At 52.0% G+C, this 18800-nt stretch overlaps 1 protein-coding gene across 1 annotated transcript in view; it reads right to left on the bottom strand.

Moving 5' to 3' along the window:
* Positions 1-10811: 10811 nt before the first annotated feature.
* Positions 10812-18800, bottom strand: part of Inpp5d (inositol polyphosphate-5-phosphatase D) — a 107784-nt gene continuing 99795 nt past the window's right edge. The window contains exons 24-27 of the mRNA XM_013359104.4: positions 18643-18739; positions 16616-16888; positions 12800-13391; positions 10812-11946 (exon numbers count right to left, since the gene is read on the bottom strand). Of these exons, the coding sequence (XP_013214558.2) occupies positions 11944-11946; positions 12800-13391; positions 16616-16888; positions 18643-18739 (965 nt within the window). The 3' untranslated portion in view covers positions 10812-11943. The remainder of the gene's footprint in view (positions 11947-12799; positions 13392-16615; positions 16889-18642; positions 18740-18800) is intronic.

Genomic DNA, 18800 nt, shown 5'->3' with positions numbered 1-18800 from the left:
GACTTTGAACAGAGATCCTCACCACTCAGAGGGCAGGTACAGCTGGTGGGGCTGGGGGCTCAAAGAAGGCAGATCAAAGAGAAGTTTCTGATGGTCAGGTGACTGAAGAATTTTGGGAACAAACACATCTAACAGTTATTTGTAAGTTGCTGGCTATGAGTTCTGTGATGTAGCACCCATCCATAGGCCCCCATCCTCAGTGAAGTGTGCCTTACACATGGCTCTTCTTTGGTGGTGGTTTGGGAAGTTAAGAAAATGGGGCAGTATCTGGCACAGAATGGAAAGGGTCAGAAGACCAGAACGAGGAGGAAATGTGGGTGTGGGGCCAGTAACCACAGGAAGCAGGCTTACTCTCCGGAATCCCCCTTTTGGTAGTTGCTCTAGAGATTCATGTACGCAGTACAGCCTCTTTAGAGTTATCCACTTCATGTAAAATGTATAAACCTTGCAATCACATAGCTCCGGTTACCACCCTCCTGCATCCTTTACAAGTGGCATAAGCACTAAATCTATGTACATTGTACACTCCACAATAACAGGTGACAATTATCGCTTTACTCACTTTTCATTCCTTTCTAAAGATTTGAGATTTTTTTCTATTATCATATCTCATTAGATCCCCCAAATTCCTTGAGTCTTTTTTTTTTTTTTTTTTTTGTACTGAGGACAGAAGCTAGGGCCTGTGGATGCTAGGCAACTGCTCTACCAATGACATATATCCTTTCTAAATCTTAGTTTTTGGGGGGTATAAGTTCCTTGCATTGCATTTGGATGGCCATCTTAAGTGACAGCTGCCATTTTAGGGAAAAAGTTTTGCTTTCCTGCCCAAGGGCCATTCTGAGAAAGGCTCACCACTCCCTCCTACCAACCCCACCCTTAACCACCTGCATTAGGATCTGCCGGGCTCTGATTCCTCAGCCTCCCCGATAAAAGTCCCAGAACTGAATCAAGCCTGTTTTGCCTCTCTCTCTTAAAGAGAGATGGCCTTTATTTGTCATCTCTGACAAATAAACTCTCTGTGCATCTCTGCCTGGTCTCCGTCTTTCATTTTTTGCTTACCCACCTCTCATTTCTCACTTTCCCTTCAGGAGGGCTACCGGGGACTAAACTCAGGGGCACTTGATCACTGAGTTGCTTAGTACCTCACTTTTGCTGAAGCTGGCTTTGAACTCTCAATCCTCCTGTGTCAGTCTCCTCAGCCGCTGGGATTACAGGAGTGGGCCATCACCCTTGGCTTCATCCTCTCTAAATCTTTTGAGACAAAATCTTGCTAAATTGCCCAGACCGACCTTGAATTTGAGATACTCCTGCCTCAGCCTCCCAAGTGGCTTGGGATTACAGGTGTGTGCTGTTTTGCCTGGATCTGAGCATTTTTGATAGGAAATCTGTTAGCAACAATGTCTTCTGTTTTCTTTTTATCTGGAAACGTCTTTACTTCACCTTCATTTTTGAAGGATGTCATTTCTGGTACTAGAATTCTGCATTGGCTTTTACATATGTCTATTTTTTCTGATGAGATTTGCTTTGAAAAAGTTTTATTTCAAGAGTATTTTCTTTTATGCCCTTGCTGTGGTTTGAACGGGCGCTCCAAAGTTCACGTGCCGGAAACCGCCTCTCCCGTGCAGCAGTGTTGAGAGGTGGAACCTTTAACAGGCAGAGCCCTCACGAATAGGTTAATGCCATTATCAAGGGGGTGGGTTAGTTATCGTGGGAGTGGGTTTTTGGTAAGAGGTTGCATTCCCTCACATGCTGCACTTTCTCACCATGTGATGCCCTCCCCTCATATGACAAGGAGATGGCCCTCACCAGATGTAGTCCCTCAATCTTGGACTTTCCAGCCTCAGTACTATGAGCCAAGCAAACCCCTGTTCTTTATAAATCTGTTACAACCCATGAAGTGACTAAGCCGCCTTGGAGTGTAGTCATCAGAGCTGCTTTGACATCTTTGCGCATTCTGGGGTTTGGAATGGAGCTGATCACTGTCATTTATCTTTTCTCTTGAGTAGGGTCAGGTTTTATGGCTTTTTTTTAATATAGCAATTTTGGATTATATCCTGGACATTATGAAAGATTACAGACCTTCTGAGTTCTATTACCTTCTTCAGAAGTATTTTGACTTCATTTTAAAAAGGGCAGTTAGTTTGGCTGAATTCAAACAAACAAATTCTGTGCCCCCCCCCCCCAGATGTTAAAAAACTTGTCCAAAGTCATACAGCTAATGGGCAACTAACTTGACGTGACTTACAAGTTAAACTAAACTCGGACAGGGATTATTTATTTCCCTAAATTCTTTTCTAGGTTGAAAAGTTATACCCTAGCTAGTGCAGTCGCACAGACCTGTAATCCCAGCGATTCTGGGGGCTGAGGCAGGAGGATCACAAACTCAAGGCCAGCCTCAGTAATTTAGTGAGGCCCTGAGCAATGTAGCGAGACCCTGTCTCCAAAAAATAAATAAAAAGGTTGGGGATGTAGCTCAGTAGTAAACTGCCCCTGGATTAAATCCTGGTACAAAAAAAAAAAAATTCTACCCTAAACTTCATGCTCAGGTTCCAAATGGCTCTCTTTGATGCGAAGCCAGAACATGGCGCTCAGGCTGCAGTGGGTGCTTCTTACCGCCACTGTTCTTCAAGGTGCCAGTGCCTATTCCCAGCTGTGGAAGCACAAGAGTTCTCCAACCCCAGGGGATGGAGCCTCAGATACACAGAACAGGGCAATGTTTGCCAGAAAAAAGTACAGGACAGTCAGTCAAATTCAAACTTCAGATCAAGGAAAACACATTTTCTTTAAGTATATTTGAAACATATTTTTTGGGGACACACTTACACTAAAAAAATATTATTTGTTGTTTATCTGAAATTCAAGGAAAAAAACTTCCTTTTGCAGTGCTGAGGTTTGAACACAGGCTTCACACATGGTAGGCGAGTGCTCTACCACTGAACCACATCCCCAGCGCTTTTCTTTTAAAATTCCTCCCAGAATTCTCCATGAAGCCCCTCATCCCATGAGCTCCCAGCCTCTCGTTCTGGGTCAGGCGCCCAGGGACCGAGTGAAGGCTCTAATGCATGCTGAGAACTATCTCTCCTCAGGCCTGGTGCTTCCTTCTGTCCAGAATGTTCTTTCCTGGATGCTGGACCTGCCCAAGTGACAGGACTTACCCTAAGGCAATGACCCTTTTCAGAGATGTGTTTCTGAGCACCTATGTCAACCCGTAGCCCTGGAGCAGACACAAGCAGGTCAGCGGTCTGCGGGCTGGTCCTGCAGCAGAGCTGTTCCCCACGGTGCCATTGACAGGTGCAACAGGACAAGCCGAGGACTGCCCGCACCACAGGTGGGTCTCCACCCTCTGCCCTCAGCCCTGAGGGCTCTCTCTGGCCCTCAGGCTTGGCTTGCTGCCTGGGCCAGAAAAGCTGAGGGGTGGAGACCCCCGCCCCCCGGGGGGCCTTTTACTGTGGCTCTGGGCAGGGGTTCACAAGCTCCCAGCACACTCCCCTGTGCGAGGGGTAATGCAGGCTTGTGCACCTCACCAGTGCCCACTGGGGAAGCCCGGGTGACCCGGGGGTGACCTGCTCACAGTGCTCAGGAGGGCATCCGAGGCTGTTTCTTTCTTTCTGTTTTGAACTGGGGATTGAGCCCGGGGCACTTAACCACTGAGACACATCCCAGACCTTTTTTTTTTTTTTGAGACAGGGTCCTGCTAAGCTGTTTACGGGTTCGATAAATTTCTGAGGCTGGCTTTGAACCTTCAATTCCTCCACCTCAGCCTCCTGAGTCCCTGGGATTACAGGTGAGCACCATCACACCCAGCTCTCTCCCCACAACTCCCCGCAATACTGGGGACTGAACCCAGGGCTGCTCTACTACTGAGTTACACCCCTAGCCCTTTTTATTTTATTCTGAGACAGGATCCCAATAAGTTGCCAAGGCTGGTCTCAAACTTGCAATCCTCCTGTTTCGGCCTCCTGAGTGGTTGGGGTTGTAGATGTGTGTCACTGCTCTCGGCTACAGGGGTGATCTCTATTGACTTTCTTCCCTTTCTCAGGCTCTCTTCCAGGTGTTCCCTGGGTCACCCTCAGGGCTTTCCTCACACTGAACACTGTGCTCCACATTCTGTTTTTGGGGGGCTCCAACTACACACAGACTTCTTGACCTCCAGCTGGCCTCCCGGCCGGCTGCTTTCACTGTGGGATCTGCCAAGAGCAGGCCTACCCTGTAGAGGCCCTGGACTGAGGCCAAAGCAGAGACAAGAGCAGAAGAGGGGCTGATGCAGTGGAGCCAGTCGGGTGGCTTGGGGGGGTCGCAGTCGCCGGGCAGGGGGAGGGGGCTTGTGTGCTCATCTGTGCCCCCTGATGACCGACCCAGCCCCTGAGGCACCCCCCCACACCTTTGCCCCTCGAAACACGAGGAGCCTGCCTGGCCTGGTGATGCTGTCCAGTCCAGAGGCCCCTCCCTCTGGTAGTGGTTGGCTTCCAGGGGTGATTCTGCCACACTCCCCACCTGACCCCAAAGTGTTGAGGAGTTGCGACTGGCCCCCAGTGGGCAGAGGCACTGGGCAGCCCACAGCAAAGAATGGCTCGGCTCCAATGGCAGCAGCACAGAGGATGGAGGCCTGCTGCAGAGAGCAGCCTGCTGTCCCTCGTCCCTACTGAGTTGGTGCCTCCATGGCCGACTGGAACAAGCACGGGCGTTGGGGGAGAGAGAGGCATTGCCGGTGGCTGGCTGGCCCAGAGCTGGGGTGGGAGCTGTCCTGGGCACCTGCGTGGTGCCACTCCTGGAAGGCACCAGGCCCAAGCTCTCGTGCCACAGGTGTCACGGTGGAGGAGTCCCCTGAGGGCGAGGGCTCACAAGCAGCACAAACACTGTGGCCTTTGAACTGCTAAGGTTGCGAAGATTTCTGTGGGAGCTTCACGTTGACAATGGTGGATGCTTTCTGAGGGCTTCTGAGGGGTCGTGCGCTGAGGGTCATGGGTCAGTAGTACGCCTTTCAATCCTCATAAGGACTCCAGGAGGCTGAGGTTTGTCACAAAGCAAGATTCCAATAGTTTAGTTGGAAGAAGTAGCTGGCTTCGTTTTGGGAGCCTAGAATCCTGCAATGCTACCTCCTGGAAAGAACAGTGTTTTAAAGGGCTGATCAGAGAAGGTTGGCAAGAAGAGTCAAAAAAAGCAGAAGCAAAGAACGAAAAGGGAAGTCAGGCGCAGTGACGCTCGCCTGTAATACCAGCAGCTCGGGAGGCTGACACAGGAGGATCAAATTCAAAGCCAGCCCCAGCAACCGCAAGACACTAAGCAACTCAGTGAGACCCTGTCTCCAAATAAAAAACAAAATAGGGCTGGGGATGGGGCTCAGTGGCTGAGTTCAATCCCTGATACCCCCCTAAAAAAAAAAAGAGAAAGAAAAGGGAATTGGTCATTTCACTTGATGTTAGCTAAAAGGCCAAGAAGCCATAATATCGGTCATTTCAAAGTTACTTGTAAGCTGGGGACAGGGAGGCAGAGCAATAGAAAACATAACTGACTGGTTAGTGTAAGACTGGAAGACACCGCACCACATGACACAGATCACCGAGAGGTTCTGCTTTATTACAAAAGGCTGTGTGTTTATATAGGTCTAAGGAGAGGTCGCAGGGCTGAGGTAGATAACAGGTCACTCATTCATTGGCTCTTCCATATGTCAGTTCTGGAGCCCAAGAAGTTAATTCTTATTGGGGCTAAGGCTTCCTACCATCGGGGTTTGAACATTGGCGCCAGCGGGAACGTTTAGCACCATTGAAAGAAAAAAAAAAGGAGAAAGAAGGTCGTTAGGCGCCATGTTGGGGTTTTTCTCTGGGGTGCTGCCGCCCGTTATATGTTTTCCCAACAGTCAGCATCACATTGCTTTTTTTTTTTTTTTTTTAAGAGAGAGAGAGAGAGAGAGAGAGAGAGAGAGAGAGAGAGAGAGAGAGAATTTTTTTTTAATATTTATTTTTTAGTTTTCGGTGGACACAACTGTTGAGAGCTGCAGCCAAAGGGGCCCCAGCAAACTTCCAGCTGATTGGCTCACAGCGCCCAGCAAACTTCCAGCTGCCAGCTGATTGGCTCCTCTGCAGTGATGCTCATTGGGCTGTTTCCCTGCCCTTTCAGACCGCGGAGCTGCTCATTGGGGGACTCTTTTGGCTCTGCCCATGCAACCCAGCCAATCGGCCTCAAAAGCAGGAGGAGGGGGGGGGTTTGAGAGGCTTGTGGGATCCCCGGTTCTTTTCTGCTTGATAAGTGGCTCATGAATTGTGCCCAGTCAGACTGCAGCACACAACCTCTTTATTTTATTTTTATGTGGTGCTGAGGATGAACCCAGTGCCCCGTGCATGCCAGGCAAGCACATTACCGCTTGAGCCACATCTCCAGCCCCACGTTGCTGTTTTTGTAAGCACAGGGGCAGAGGGAACTCCACGTCATGCCATCTGGAACCGGCCTCTTTAGTGACTTCTGTCTCTCTCCTGATTTTTTAGGGCTTAGATGCTTAGCTACAGTTTGATGACATGGATCCCTGGCCTAAGTGACTCCATTTTGATTTTTAGTTTAATTTTGGGAGGCTTAATGAAGGATTCTGGTCCAAAGCAGTGGCCTTCTATAATTTGTACTTCATGGTGTCATTATCGTCTACTTTTAGAACAAGGAAACTGAGGCAATGTGAACTAGCTCTTAGCCACTGTCATATAGCCAGGAGGTAGTGGTGCTGGGGGCTGAACGCAAGTGACTCACTGTCCTGGTGAATGTCCCAAACTCTGAACGCTAGAGCATAAAACGTTTGCGCAGCTAATCCTGATGGAAATTCAGGGCACGTCTTTTGTCCATAGTCCTCTCCATTTGGCAGTGTACATGTCGGCCCAGGTATATGCCTCCTCTGGAAGCCAGGGTTACTGATTTATTCCTCACATGTACTCACAGACGGCAAGGTGCTTGGCACATTTAGGAAGTCCAGCTCCAGAGTGTGTGCTCCAAACCACCCGCTGAGCTGAGTGTTTTCTAAAAATAACAGAAGCAAGACACACCAAGCAGGCAGAGGCACTCTGAGTAAGGCAGGTGAATGCCGTTTTCGTCCCATGCATGAGACACGCTTCTGCTCGCTGCAGAGGACAGCCTCTCCTGCCAGCACCTCCTCCTCTTCCTTCTCCTGGCAGGGCTGCAGGTGCCAGGGTATCAACTTCCTCAGCGTCAGTTGGCCCTTCCTGGCCTCTGGCCCCACTTCTCTGCCTCTGAGCAGGACCAAGACTAGAGATAAGCCAGGGCATTCTGGGGTGGGGCGCCTTCAAATGTGAGGGGGTGCAAGTGTAGGGTGGCATCTATGGGTGTTGCCTGTTCAAGCGCCTCGCTTGCCTCCTGCTATTCGCGACTTCCTAGACACAGGCACGATGGAGTGGCTGCCTGCTGCCAAGCCCCTGTGGCTCCCCATTCACTGCAGAAAGAATCAGGCCTAAGTCACTGAGCGAGGGGAAGAGGGAGAAGCAGGAGCCAAGTCTCACGTGGGATGGGTGTGTTCCGGACAATGGAGGACCCAAGCTTCTGTGTGGTGACAGTTCTGCCGCCATGTGAGAGCGGCCTGTGACCACCCTATGATGTATGAGCAGGCGAGGATCAGGGACTTCTGCAAGTCCTCAGGTCTGCTCCGGCTGACTCAGGGAATCTGAGGTGCTGGGCCCTCTGCAGCAGGAGAGACCCAACTAGCTCCCCTTGCCTCAAGAAGTCCTCCTGGCCTGCGCTAGTGCTCCAGCACTCTTGACCTCCACCTTGACCTCCCCTCTTGACAGTCTACTTGGCTTCAACTAGCACTTGGCCTCAATTAGCCTCACCTAGTCCTTTTGTCCTGAATCAGCCCACCAGCCTCAGTTAGCCCCTCTTTGGTTCCCACTGCCCCTCTGCCTCCACTAGTCCTGCTGGCTTCATCTAGTCCCCTGGTCTTCAAGGTTTTCCACAGCTTCAACTTGGCCCATGGACTTCCTGCCTCACTGATTGCTTCAGGCTCCTGCCAACATCTAAGAGGCATTTCCTCCTTCCAGGACATTCCTTCAGTCCCACAGGCTGCCTGGGTACCTCCCCCACTGCCCTGGAGAGAGCCCTTCTTGCTTCCTCTCAGGGGATGTCTTCAGTGCGCTCTCATGCTGCCTTATTCCCCTGGGAGGGGAAGGGGCAACCTTCAAAGAATACTACTGCTCACCAGGCCCTGGGCCAGTGCCAGGCAGATGAGCTCTTCAACCCTCAGGATCACCCAGGCAGGTCACCTACTGCCCTTCAAAGACTGGAAATTGAGGCTCAGGAAGGCTGGGTGACTGGCACAAGACTGTACTTTCAGGAAATAAAAGACAAGGTATTTTAATTCCATTCTGGACAAAGTGGTACAAGCCTGTAATTCCAGCTACTTAGGAGGCTGAGTCAGGAAGACTGCAGGTTCATGGCCAACCTGAGCAATTTAGTGAGACACTGTCTCAAAATTAAAAAAAAAAAAAAAAAGAGGCTGGGGATGTATCTCCGTGGTACAGGTTTCCTGGGTTAATCCCTGATGCCTCAAACCAACCAAAAACCTTTCTGTCTGTCCCAGGGCCAAGGAGGTCCCCACCCCATGGCCTCCATAGGCCCAGCACGCATTTTGAATGGGTGATGGAGGACATGAGTGTGTGTGTACATATTAGGCCCAGTGGTTGGGTCAGCTGGGAGCTGCGAGAGAATAGATCAGAACATAGATTGTCCATACCTGGACCCCACATGCCAGTGTGGTTCCTGCACAGTACAGATTTCCCAAAATGGGAGCTTGTGGGGTGGTTGTGGGGGTGAGGCCAGGCATTTGCATTGGAAAGGGCCTCTGCTGGAGTGAGGACTGGAACTGAGCTTGCTGTCTTACAGAAAGCTTCGGGGCCTTCCTGAAGCTGGGTCTCCATGGAAATTAGTTTGCAGAGAAAGGAGCTATTTTAAGAACTTGGGAAGACAGAACCTGGTAGGCTGGGGTTAGGGAAGGTAGCTGTGGGAGAGAGCTTTTCTGAATGACTCACTAATTTCCCTCCCAGTGGGTGGAAAAAATGGCACGGAAAAGCAACCAAAGCCCTGGAGAGCAGAGGCTACCAGTCCCACAGGTGGCGTGGGCAGAGTGGCTGCCCTTCAGGCTATGTGGCACATCCTGGAAACTGGTGCAGGCTGCAGGAAACCAGCAGCACCTTCCTGTCAGCAGGAGTTCTGGAGCTTTCCACCAGTTTTCATCTAATCATGCAAAGAAAACTTTTTTTTTTTTTAGTTGTAGATGGACACAATATCTTTATTTATTTTTGTGTGATGCTGAGAATCGAACCCAGTGCCTCACACATGGGAGGCAAGCACTTTATCACTGAGCTAAAGCCCCAGCCCCAAACTTTTGTTTCTTAAAAAAAAAAAAAAAAAAAGATTGTAAGTTGCACTCTCTGATGGGGGCAATGGGGTCATCCAAGAGAAGGGGCAGCTTTGTAAGGAAAACCTAATTGAATTTGCCTTTTTGGTTACAGAGCTTGGTGAAGAATATGAGGTCAGATCAATTAGGGGTCAAGAGGTGGCTGGGTCTGGTCCCTGCTTCTCTTGCCCGGGTAGGAGGCTGGGTGTTTGGGAGGCCTGGAGCAGAACTGTCAGGAAAGGAGACACAGCCCAGAGAAGGGCTGTCAGGGACCTCCTGTGTGTGTGTGTGTGTGTGTGTGTGTGCAGGGCTGAGAGCCTGGAAGGACAGGATGGCACTTCTTTAATTGCCTTGATCCCAGTTCTGGGTATCCATGAGCCTGGTTGGCTGTCCATGTGCAAAGCCAGGTCCTCATGACAGCATATATTGGACTGTGGAGGGAAAGGGATGACTAGGTGACTAGGGCTCAGTCAAGGTGACAGGGAGATGAGGAGTGTTCCATGCCGGTGCCCTTCCGCTCGCTTCTCCTGGGAACCCAATAAATGGTGGGGAGGCTTGATGTCCACCCTGTGGGCTCTCTGCTGTCCCTGTGTGGAGCTGCTCCTGGACCTCATGCAGCAGGCCAGCCCGCCCTGGCAGCAGGTGGGTTCCCAAGGGCCACAGGCATCAGTTTCCTGGTCCTCAGCAGTGAGGAGGTGGCTGGGGGCAGGCTGAAGGACATCGGGGTGTCTCCAGCTTTCTCTATGCCCTGGCCCTTCGTCTACTGGGTCAGCATGCAGCGGGTGGGGGATGTGGGTCAGGTTTCCTGCAGAGTAAGGGGCTCCCACCTGAGTAGGGGTGAGAGGACAGGTTCAGCTGGGTCTGAGCTCTGTCACAGTGTGTGCCACAGTGGCAGGCAGTGAATGGATGGTTTGCTCTGAGAATGCCAAAGATTCTAATCCCTGCAGTCCACACCTGGAGTCTGCAGGAGGACAGATGCTGAGAAGCCCATGGTGGCCAGAGTGGCAGTGCAGGCCGTGGCACTTTGCAAGGCCTCTGACGTGGGAGCCCATGACCTAGGGGTTGTTTGCATGCGTTTGTCTCTGGAGCTTTAGTTCTGGTCACAAAAGCTGGGAGGGGGGCACTGTGTGCTGTAGGATAGCAGGCACCCAAGGGTGGTTGTGGAAGTTGGGTGGTGGCAGGGAACCTGGAGTCCCCCAGAGACCTGTGTGGAGGGAGTGGCACCTACCCTTGGCCCTGTCCATGCCCAACCTCAAACTGGCTCCACAGAAGACTGTCCCAGTGTCCGTCTGGTGAGGGTGACGTTATCTTGTCACCAACACGAATCCTCAACAGATTCCAGCCTCCCTGACTGCTCCTCCGGCCCCCACATTCCATAAATGTGTGTGTGTGGCTCTGAGTGTCAGAGAAAAATGCCACACCGATGGAAGAAGAGAAAGGCACAATTTATTGGTCACACAGACTGGTGCCTGTGGGCGCCTGGGGGCATGTAGGGATTCTTGCACACACTCTGGATTTGGTTTTCTACATTAATTCTGTTATGTCAAAAAGCCACAAGGGAAGGCATTAACAATCTATTCTCCTAGTAACCAAGGACACGGGACTAAAAGCCACAGAGCTTGGGAAGAGGATGCACTAGTTTGAGAGCCTGGAACCAAGAGGCCCACCCTCTCTGGCAGCTGGGCTGGAGAGCTTGGCCTCCAGCAATAGTGGAGACTTGTCCCTTAGCAAGACAGAAGCGTCGGGGTGCTCAGCCTCATCCAGGCCTGGCAGCGGCTGTCCACTTCAGGCAGTGCGCAGGGATTTGGCACTGGACTCGGCAGGGGCCTTGACATCTCCAGCCAAGGTGGAGGCATGATCTCTCCAACTGGAGAGTTGGAGCTGACTGTCCAGGCCCTGCTCTCCCAGGGGACTGTGCTGGACCCCTGGTTTGCAGAAGCAGCTCACATCACTGAAGCTGGAAAGGATCTGGCTCCTTGTACCCAAGCTAGCCATTCAGGTCCTACAGCCAAGCCCCTTTCTGCTCTGGGGGACACTGGCCTTCTTAATGCTTTGTCCAAACCGTTTAGGACACACCATTCTGAACTGGAGGGTCTGGGCAGCTGTTCCAGTTGGCTGGAGCCTCCACCCTGGAGTCATCCTGACACTGTGTTCGTAAAGCACTTAGCACAGCACGTGGTGAGGACTCCACCCATGTGTCCATTATTATTATTATTAATATTATTATTATTTATAATTCCACCCTTGAGTCGGCACTTCAGTTTCCTTCTTTCAAAGGGCGACGAGAACAAGGTCCGGGGGTTCCAAGTACCAAGACCAAGATGGGAACCAAGCCTGGTATGAGTTTTCCTTTAAACCTCAGCACAGCTCCCAGGGGGCAGCCGGCTGGCTCCTCCACCACACGGGAGTGAGGCCCCTCCCCCGCCCCCAATAAAACCCTGCCCAGGAAGCTAGGTGGGAGCAGCAGACGGTCCTGGGAGAGGCTTCCAGAGCTGTGAGTGGCTTCCGGCATCATGCTGCTCCTTTGGGTTCCCGTCGCCAGCAGCACCCCACAGGCTTCACTGCGGGGCAAGAACAGAGGGTTGTCAGGGGCTCACTCTCACCAGGCCATGTGTGACTAAGTGGCCCAGCAACACTGTGTGCTGTGGGCAAGGTCAGCCTTCCTGTGGCATGAAAATAGCCAGCCACACTATTCTAAGTACTTTACATATAACATATGACATATACCTGTATGATTATGCAATGTTATATGTAATAAGAGTCATATAGATCATTAACTTTGTTATTTGTATATTATTACCATGAAGTCATATGTATGTACAACATAAAAAGATAATATATAGTAATACATAAGAGTATATAACGGTTCTCCCCAGAAATCTATAGGAATCATGCCACTAATAGCTCCCTTTTATAAATAAGTAAACTGAGGCTCAAGGCACAGAGCCAGGAAGTAGGAGAGCTGAAATTCAGATTCAACACTGTTTTCACCACTGAGCTATACTCCAGTCCCCAGGGTGTTCCTAACCACTGTTAGTATTGCTTAAGAAAAATAAAAAAACTAACAAAAAACCACACTATTTTATTGGAAGGGAGATTATTTATAGGAAGGGGAGATTATGTTTGAAGTCTCTGAACAACAGGGAACATTATGAATGCATGCACTAAGGATGCACAAATGAAATACAAATGCTCTAAGCTCCACAGGGCTAGGAGTTCATCCACACATGGCCCCTCCTCTGTCCCTTTTAGCAATCATTCAGAGGCAGTGGAAGGTCAGGGCATGGGGACAGTCAGGTTCAAGTTCAAATCCTAGCTCTAGCTCTTCCTCATGGAGCAGCTCCTAGAATGATCATGCACACAAGTGTACGCACACGTGTGCACACATAGACACAGGCGTGTCCATGAACATACCTGCATGGCAGTCCTGCTGATGAGCCCCTCCTCGGGCCGGTGCTTGCCGTGGTGGGGGAGCTCCGAGTTGTCACGGTAGTCTCGGCCCCTGGACTGCTGCAGCTGTAGCACTGCAGGGCTCTTGATGGGCAGGGGTGGCCGTGGGGCCGGGGTGGGCGCCGTCTGCTGGCTCATTTCTGACCTCGAAGGCTTGATGGGCCTCTTGGCTGGCACCGGGGCTTGGGAGCTGGGAGGGGCCTTGGGCTTCCCTTGGCTCTTGTCCCCGCCGGCCGCCCTGCCCTCGGCAGAGGATGAATAGGTAAAGGAGCGGAGCCGGGGCGCGGGGCTGAGGAAGGACGGGGGGCCCTGCTTGCCTGTCCCTTTGCCGCCCTCGGCCTCCTGGGCTTTGGTGAGCAAGATGCTGGGCGATGAGACCCCAGGGTCCAGGCAGGCTGCAGGCTCCTTGCGCAGCATCTTGGGGGACTCTTGCTCCTTCCTGGGAACCAGCTTGGGGAAGGAGCTCACGGACCCGTACAGAGGGTTCTCGAACATCTCGGGCTCGTCGGGTGGAGGAGCTTCAGGCGGGATCTTCCCCAGGTCGCTGGGCCAGCAGCTGGGGGAGAGAGGGGAGGGGAGCCGGGAAGAAGCGTGCTCTTCAACAGAGAGGACAGCGGGGAGGGGCTGCTTCGTGGGTGCAAGCTTTCGTTTGGGGGTGATAAAGACGTTTTGAAATCAGAGGTGGTGGTCGCATATTTTTGGTATTGAATACCAAACTGTTCATTTTAAAATGGATAATTTTATGCTATGTGAATTTCACTTCAATAAAAAAAATTAAAGAAATAAAGATGAGGAGATAGACGGTACTGTATTTTTGTATGTTCCCCCAAGCAACTTCAGTTCTGACCTGGGACATTATCCACTAACAAAAGTTGATCACCCCAGAGCATCTGCGAACAAGGGGGACTTCAGTGGGGTTTTTGTAGAAAGGGAAGTGTGAACTGAAATGGCACCTCCAATAACAACCCCCAGCCTCAGCAGGAAAGCCAGCCATACCCCCACTGCTGGCAGACCCTGTCTCCAGGCTTCCCGAAAACTGTCACAGCTCCTCTGCCATCTCCAGCAATCCTGTGGGACCCTTCACTTGCTTGGATGCTCAGGGAAATGGAAGCCTTGCAGGGGACCAGATGAACCATCTGACCCTCCTAGGTAACCACTTGTGCTACTTGAGGGTCTCAAGAAGCTCCATCTACTAAACACGTAGAAAGCGTGACAAGCTCCCCCAGGCACAGCGGAGCTTCAGTGAAGCAAAGAAAGAAATCCGATGTCTCAGGTGGTCATCATCCAGATTAACACAGACCTTCCCAGGGGACAAAGTCCTTGCCCCAGAGGGCTCCTGGGAGTGCGGTTTCCTTCCTCTCATAACTCACAGTGGAAGGAACCAAATGGCAGGTGGGGTCTGGAGGGAACCTGGACAGATGTGACCAATTGTCCTCGTTCGCCAGGACTGAAGAATGGACTAAAGGGTTTCCTAAGAGGTAGAGCTTCTAGTGCTACAGCTGGAACAGTCCTGGGCAACCCAGATAGGTGGGCACCCCACCCCAGGCCTGGGGAAATGGTGGGGACCTTGAGGTGCTGGTGACAGTGCACAGTAATTATTCAGGCTGAGCCTGGGACCTGGAGGCTTAGGACCTACAGGCAGGGCAGGATCTTCCAGGTTTTTGCCTTGAATCACCTCCTTGGTGAGAAGTGAACTTAGAACCCCACCTGGGGGACTCTTGCCTATAGATGCCCTATTCTGCTCTCACCTGTGGGGCTGGAGGAAAACTGCTGCCTACCAAGCTGTGTTCAGACCCTTAAACAAAGATATGTTTATATTAGGTGTGATGGGGCACACCTGTAATGCCCATGACTTGGGGAGACTGAGGATTGCAAGTTCAAGAACAATCTGGGCAACTCAGTGAGAACTTGTCTCACACAAAAAACAAAAGGAGTTGGGGGCTGTGGCTTATGCCTGTAACCCCAGCAGCTTGGGAGGCTGAGGCAGAGAGTCACAAGTTCAAAGCCAGCTTCAGCAACTTTGCAAGACTCTAAGCAAGTTAGTGAGACCCTGTCTCCAAATAAAAAGTAAAAAGGGGCCGGGGATGTGGTTCAGTGGTTAAGCACCCCTGGGTTCAATTTTGGTACCAAAAAAATTAAAAATAAAAAGTAAAAATAAAAATGAGCTGGACTTGGAGGCACAAACATGCCTGTAATCCCAGCAGCTGGAGAGGGTGATACAGGAGTATTGTCAAGTTCAAGCTAGCCTGAGCAACTTGGCGAGGCTCTGAGTGACTTAGTGAGACCCTGTCTCAAAATAAAAAATAAAAAGGCCTAGGTAGCGATATGGCTCAGTGGTTAAATGCCCCTGGGATTAATCCCCAGTACAAAAATGAATGAATGGATGGGGCTGGGGATGTAGCTCAATAATAGAGCACCCCTGGGTTCAATTCCTAGTACCGCAAAGTGGGGAGGATCCCAAAGAAACATTTACTTTGGGAATTTATAAACTACTTAAACATTAGCTCCTTATTCTTTGTAGTTGCTTCCATTTCCATTTCTGGGGCCAAGGAAATGGCCTTTGCCAAATGGACACTAGGAGAAAATCTTCAACTGCCCCTGGCCCCCCATCCAGAGGAAACCCTGCCAGGCCAGAGGGGGCTGCAGGAGAGCAGCATTATGAACTACACTCCCTGCATCGGCTCCCGACCACTGTGGAACTGACGTCCTCATGGATAAAAGGAAAAGCCAAACCCTGCCAGGGAATGAGGCCAAGAGCAAGGCTTGGGGTCATGATAAGACAGTACTAACAGCCCCAGAGGGGACAGGAGGCTCGCCATGTTTTGCACAGCTTCAATCATTGTTAACGGGGTCTGCCCTTTTCATGTCCAAAGGTCACCCTGTAGGACTGGAGACTTACAGGCCTCTCGGTCCTGAATTCCTACGAGAGCTCAGGGGCTGCCCCTGCTTTGTTTTGGGCCTCAAATTGCAGACTCAGGTCCTTGCGGCCCTGCCAGTCTCCTCTGCAGCTCCACCCTGCTTGGCCCACTTCTCGTCTGAGTGACTTCCTCAAAGCCCAGGGCTGGCTGCTCTACCTCCCTTACGTACCTCTGTCCCAGTTTTCTAATAGCATGCAGCAGGAGAGACTGCACACAGGAACAGGGGCCCTCCAGGTGGAGAAAAAGAGAGGGGATCTTGGGGTTGAGAAGGGCTTCTACAAAGAGATCCCCACCCCTGTTCTAGGTTCCCTCCAGGGAGCCAGAGATGCCCGGGGAGAAATTCACTTTTCTTTTTTTTTTTTTTTTTTTCTTAGCACTGGGGATTGAACCCAGGAGGCTACCACTGTGCTACACCCCAATTCTTTTTATTTCTTATGCATCTCTGCACCTGACAGGAGCTTGTTTTTCTTAATAGTATCTTTAATAATCTCTATCCCCCAACATTTTTTTTTTCTTTTTGGTACCAAGGATTGAACCCACAGGTGCTTAACCACTAAACCACACCCCCCTTCTCCTTTTAATTTTGAGACAGGGTCTCGCTAAGTTGCTGAGGCTGGCTTTGAACTTGTGGTTGTCCTGCCTCAGCCTGTAATCCCAACCCTGGGATTACAGGTGTGCGCCACGGCACCCAGCTATTCCCCAACTTTTAAAATCAAGCTGCACCAATGGGCTGGGACTTGGAGCTTCCACCAATAGGCTGGAGGGTAAGCAGTGAACAGAGCAGACCCAAGCCCCACCCTCCCAGGCTGCTGCCCCAGCATGAAATCCAGAGCAGGAAAGACGAGATGAAGAGGGCACTCACCTGGACTCCTGAGCCCTGAGGCAGGGCCCCCGGGGGGCTATGGAGGGTGAAAACTTCTTTGGTGATAAAGGTGGCTGGGAGGGAGGGGTGGGGGGACTTTCTCCCCTCCCAGACCCCAGGGAGGAGTCCTTGGGTGGCTGGTCATAGCTCCACGCGGTCAGCTGCTGGTCTGGGGACAGGGTCTGCTTCATGTGCAGGGACTGCCCGAAGGGCCCCACCATGTAGTTGGGGTTGATGAGCTCAGTGGCACCGGAGGAACTGCACAGAGGGGTCCTGTGGGAAAGACGAGGTGTGTCTGGGGCTCTGCCCTTCTCAAGGTCAGCACCAGTCTGAGGACCGTGCCCTCTGATGTCCCCTGGCTCGTCAGGTCCTCAACTGCTTTGTTTCTGGGGCACCAGATCTTTCCTTGACTCTTGCCGCGTGGCAGGTGCTGAGTGAGCACCAGGCCTGAACCGGGAGCAGGGCTGTGGTGGGAAAAAGGCAGCCCTGATTCTGTTCTCACAAAACTCCCATCTGCTGGGAGAGACCCACACTGAACAAGCTCAGTGGCAGTCAGACAGGATATTTATATTGTGCTGAAGTAACAAGAATCAGAGGTTGGGACTCAGGGGCAGTGGAGCCAGACAGGGCCTAATGGAGGAGTTGCTCTTTTAGCTCAGATAAGAAAAGACACATCAGATACAAGAGAAAGTAGGCGAGGAGGTGCTGGGTAGAGGTAAGAGTGCAAAGGCCCTGAGGCCAGAGGGGCTCGGCCTGTCCCAAGATGTTCTAAGACCAGTGAGCAGATAGGAGAATGGAATGAGAAGCTGGCAGGCCGAGCCTGGGATCTGTGGGAGGTGGACAGGGTGGGTGGGGTGGGAAGGAGGGTAATTTCAGAGCAGACTCTGGCAGAGTCCTCTGGGATAAGGTGCACAGCATCAGACTGGGAAGCAAGTGCAAGGTCACAGAGGTCAAGGTTGGAGCTGCTCATGGGCAGGTGGATTAAAATTGTAGAGGGGCTGGCCCAGGTTTGGGTGAGGTAACCACAACAGTCACGCACACTGCACGCTGCCTCTGTGCTCGGAAGCATCTCCAGAGAACTGACTGGTTGTGAGGAGCCCCTGCAGCCCCGTCTGTCTTTCCCTTACCCCCACCCGCCCACGAGGAGAGGCAAGGCTGGTCCAGTGCTGGTCAAAATGGGAAGGACTCTTTCCCCTGTGGGCCTCCTGATTCTGGAACCGGGCCGACACTTTAGAGCTAGGATGTGTTCTTTGACGGGTGATGAGGGAAGAGTGAAAGGGGAACTTCAGTGCCCACGGCATGACATCAGCCAGGGAAGGGGACAGGGTATGTGCTGGAGAGGGAGCTGCTGTGCATAAGGGAGCAAGGGCAGGAAGGACAGGCAGTGTGGGGACTGGAGGCAGGAGGACAGGTGGGCTGGCCAGGAGACTCTAGACCCCATCAGCAAATTGAGGTGACCCTGCTGCCTCCAGTACTATAGACTTCAACGTGCAGATTGTTCCCGGCTCAGCCCATCAAGAGCAACCCGTGTGCGCGTTCCCCAGTGCCTGCTCCGGTTAGTAGCCCAACGGGTTTGTTGGCCAAGGACCCCACAACTGCCCACGCCTCTGGTCTCAGGGGAGACACGGCATGCATATGTTGCCTGGGAGTCACTCAGTGGCCATTGCTTCTTCCGGGACCACACACCCTTCTGTCAGCCAGATAGGCAGGGGGTTCCCAAGCTGGGGACTGCACACACTTGGCCTTGACGTCTCTAGCATCTGACACACAGTAGGTGCTCAGCGAACACTGGTTGGGCTGAACCGAACTTCCAGACAGCAGGGTCCGGGCTTCACGGCTGACCTCTCAGCGAGGGGCTTTGTGGTCAGAAGACAGAGGAGTCAAGGGCGGGAGAGTGGTCTTCTTGGCCCTGAGCCTCCTCCCTCCTCCACCCTGGAGTCTGTGGGCGCCAGCTGGCTCTCTCCTCGGCCCTGGTCCGCTCAGCTGAGCTGGTGTGCGGAGAGCCCTGGAACCCCTGCCCTCCCTACCTGCTGGCGGGCTCCCACTGCTTCACGAGCTCATGGCTGGTGAGGCTCTTCGAGCCCTTGGGCCCACTGGATTCATCTCGCTCTGTCTTCACGAAGTCTGGAAGGCAAGGGTCAGAAAGAGCACATGAGGGCCAGGGGAGCAAAGTGGCGTCCACTCA

This window comes from Ictidomys tridecemlineatus, chromosome 7, assembly GCF_052094955.1.
Source record: "Ictidomys tridecemlineatus isolate mIctTri1 chromosome 7, mIctTri1.hap1, whole genome shotgun sequence".
NCBI lineage: Eukaryota > Metazoa > Chordata > Mammalia > Rodentia > Sciuridae > Ictidomys > Ictidomys tridecemlineatus.
Note: the sequence above shows the minus strand (reverse complement) of the source record. Positions and strands in the feature narration are given on the sequence as shown.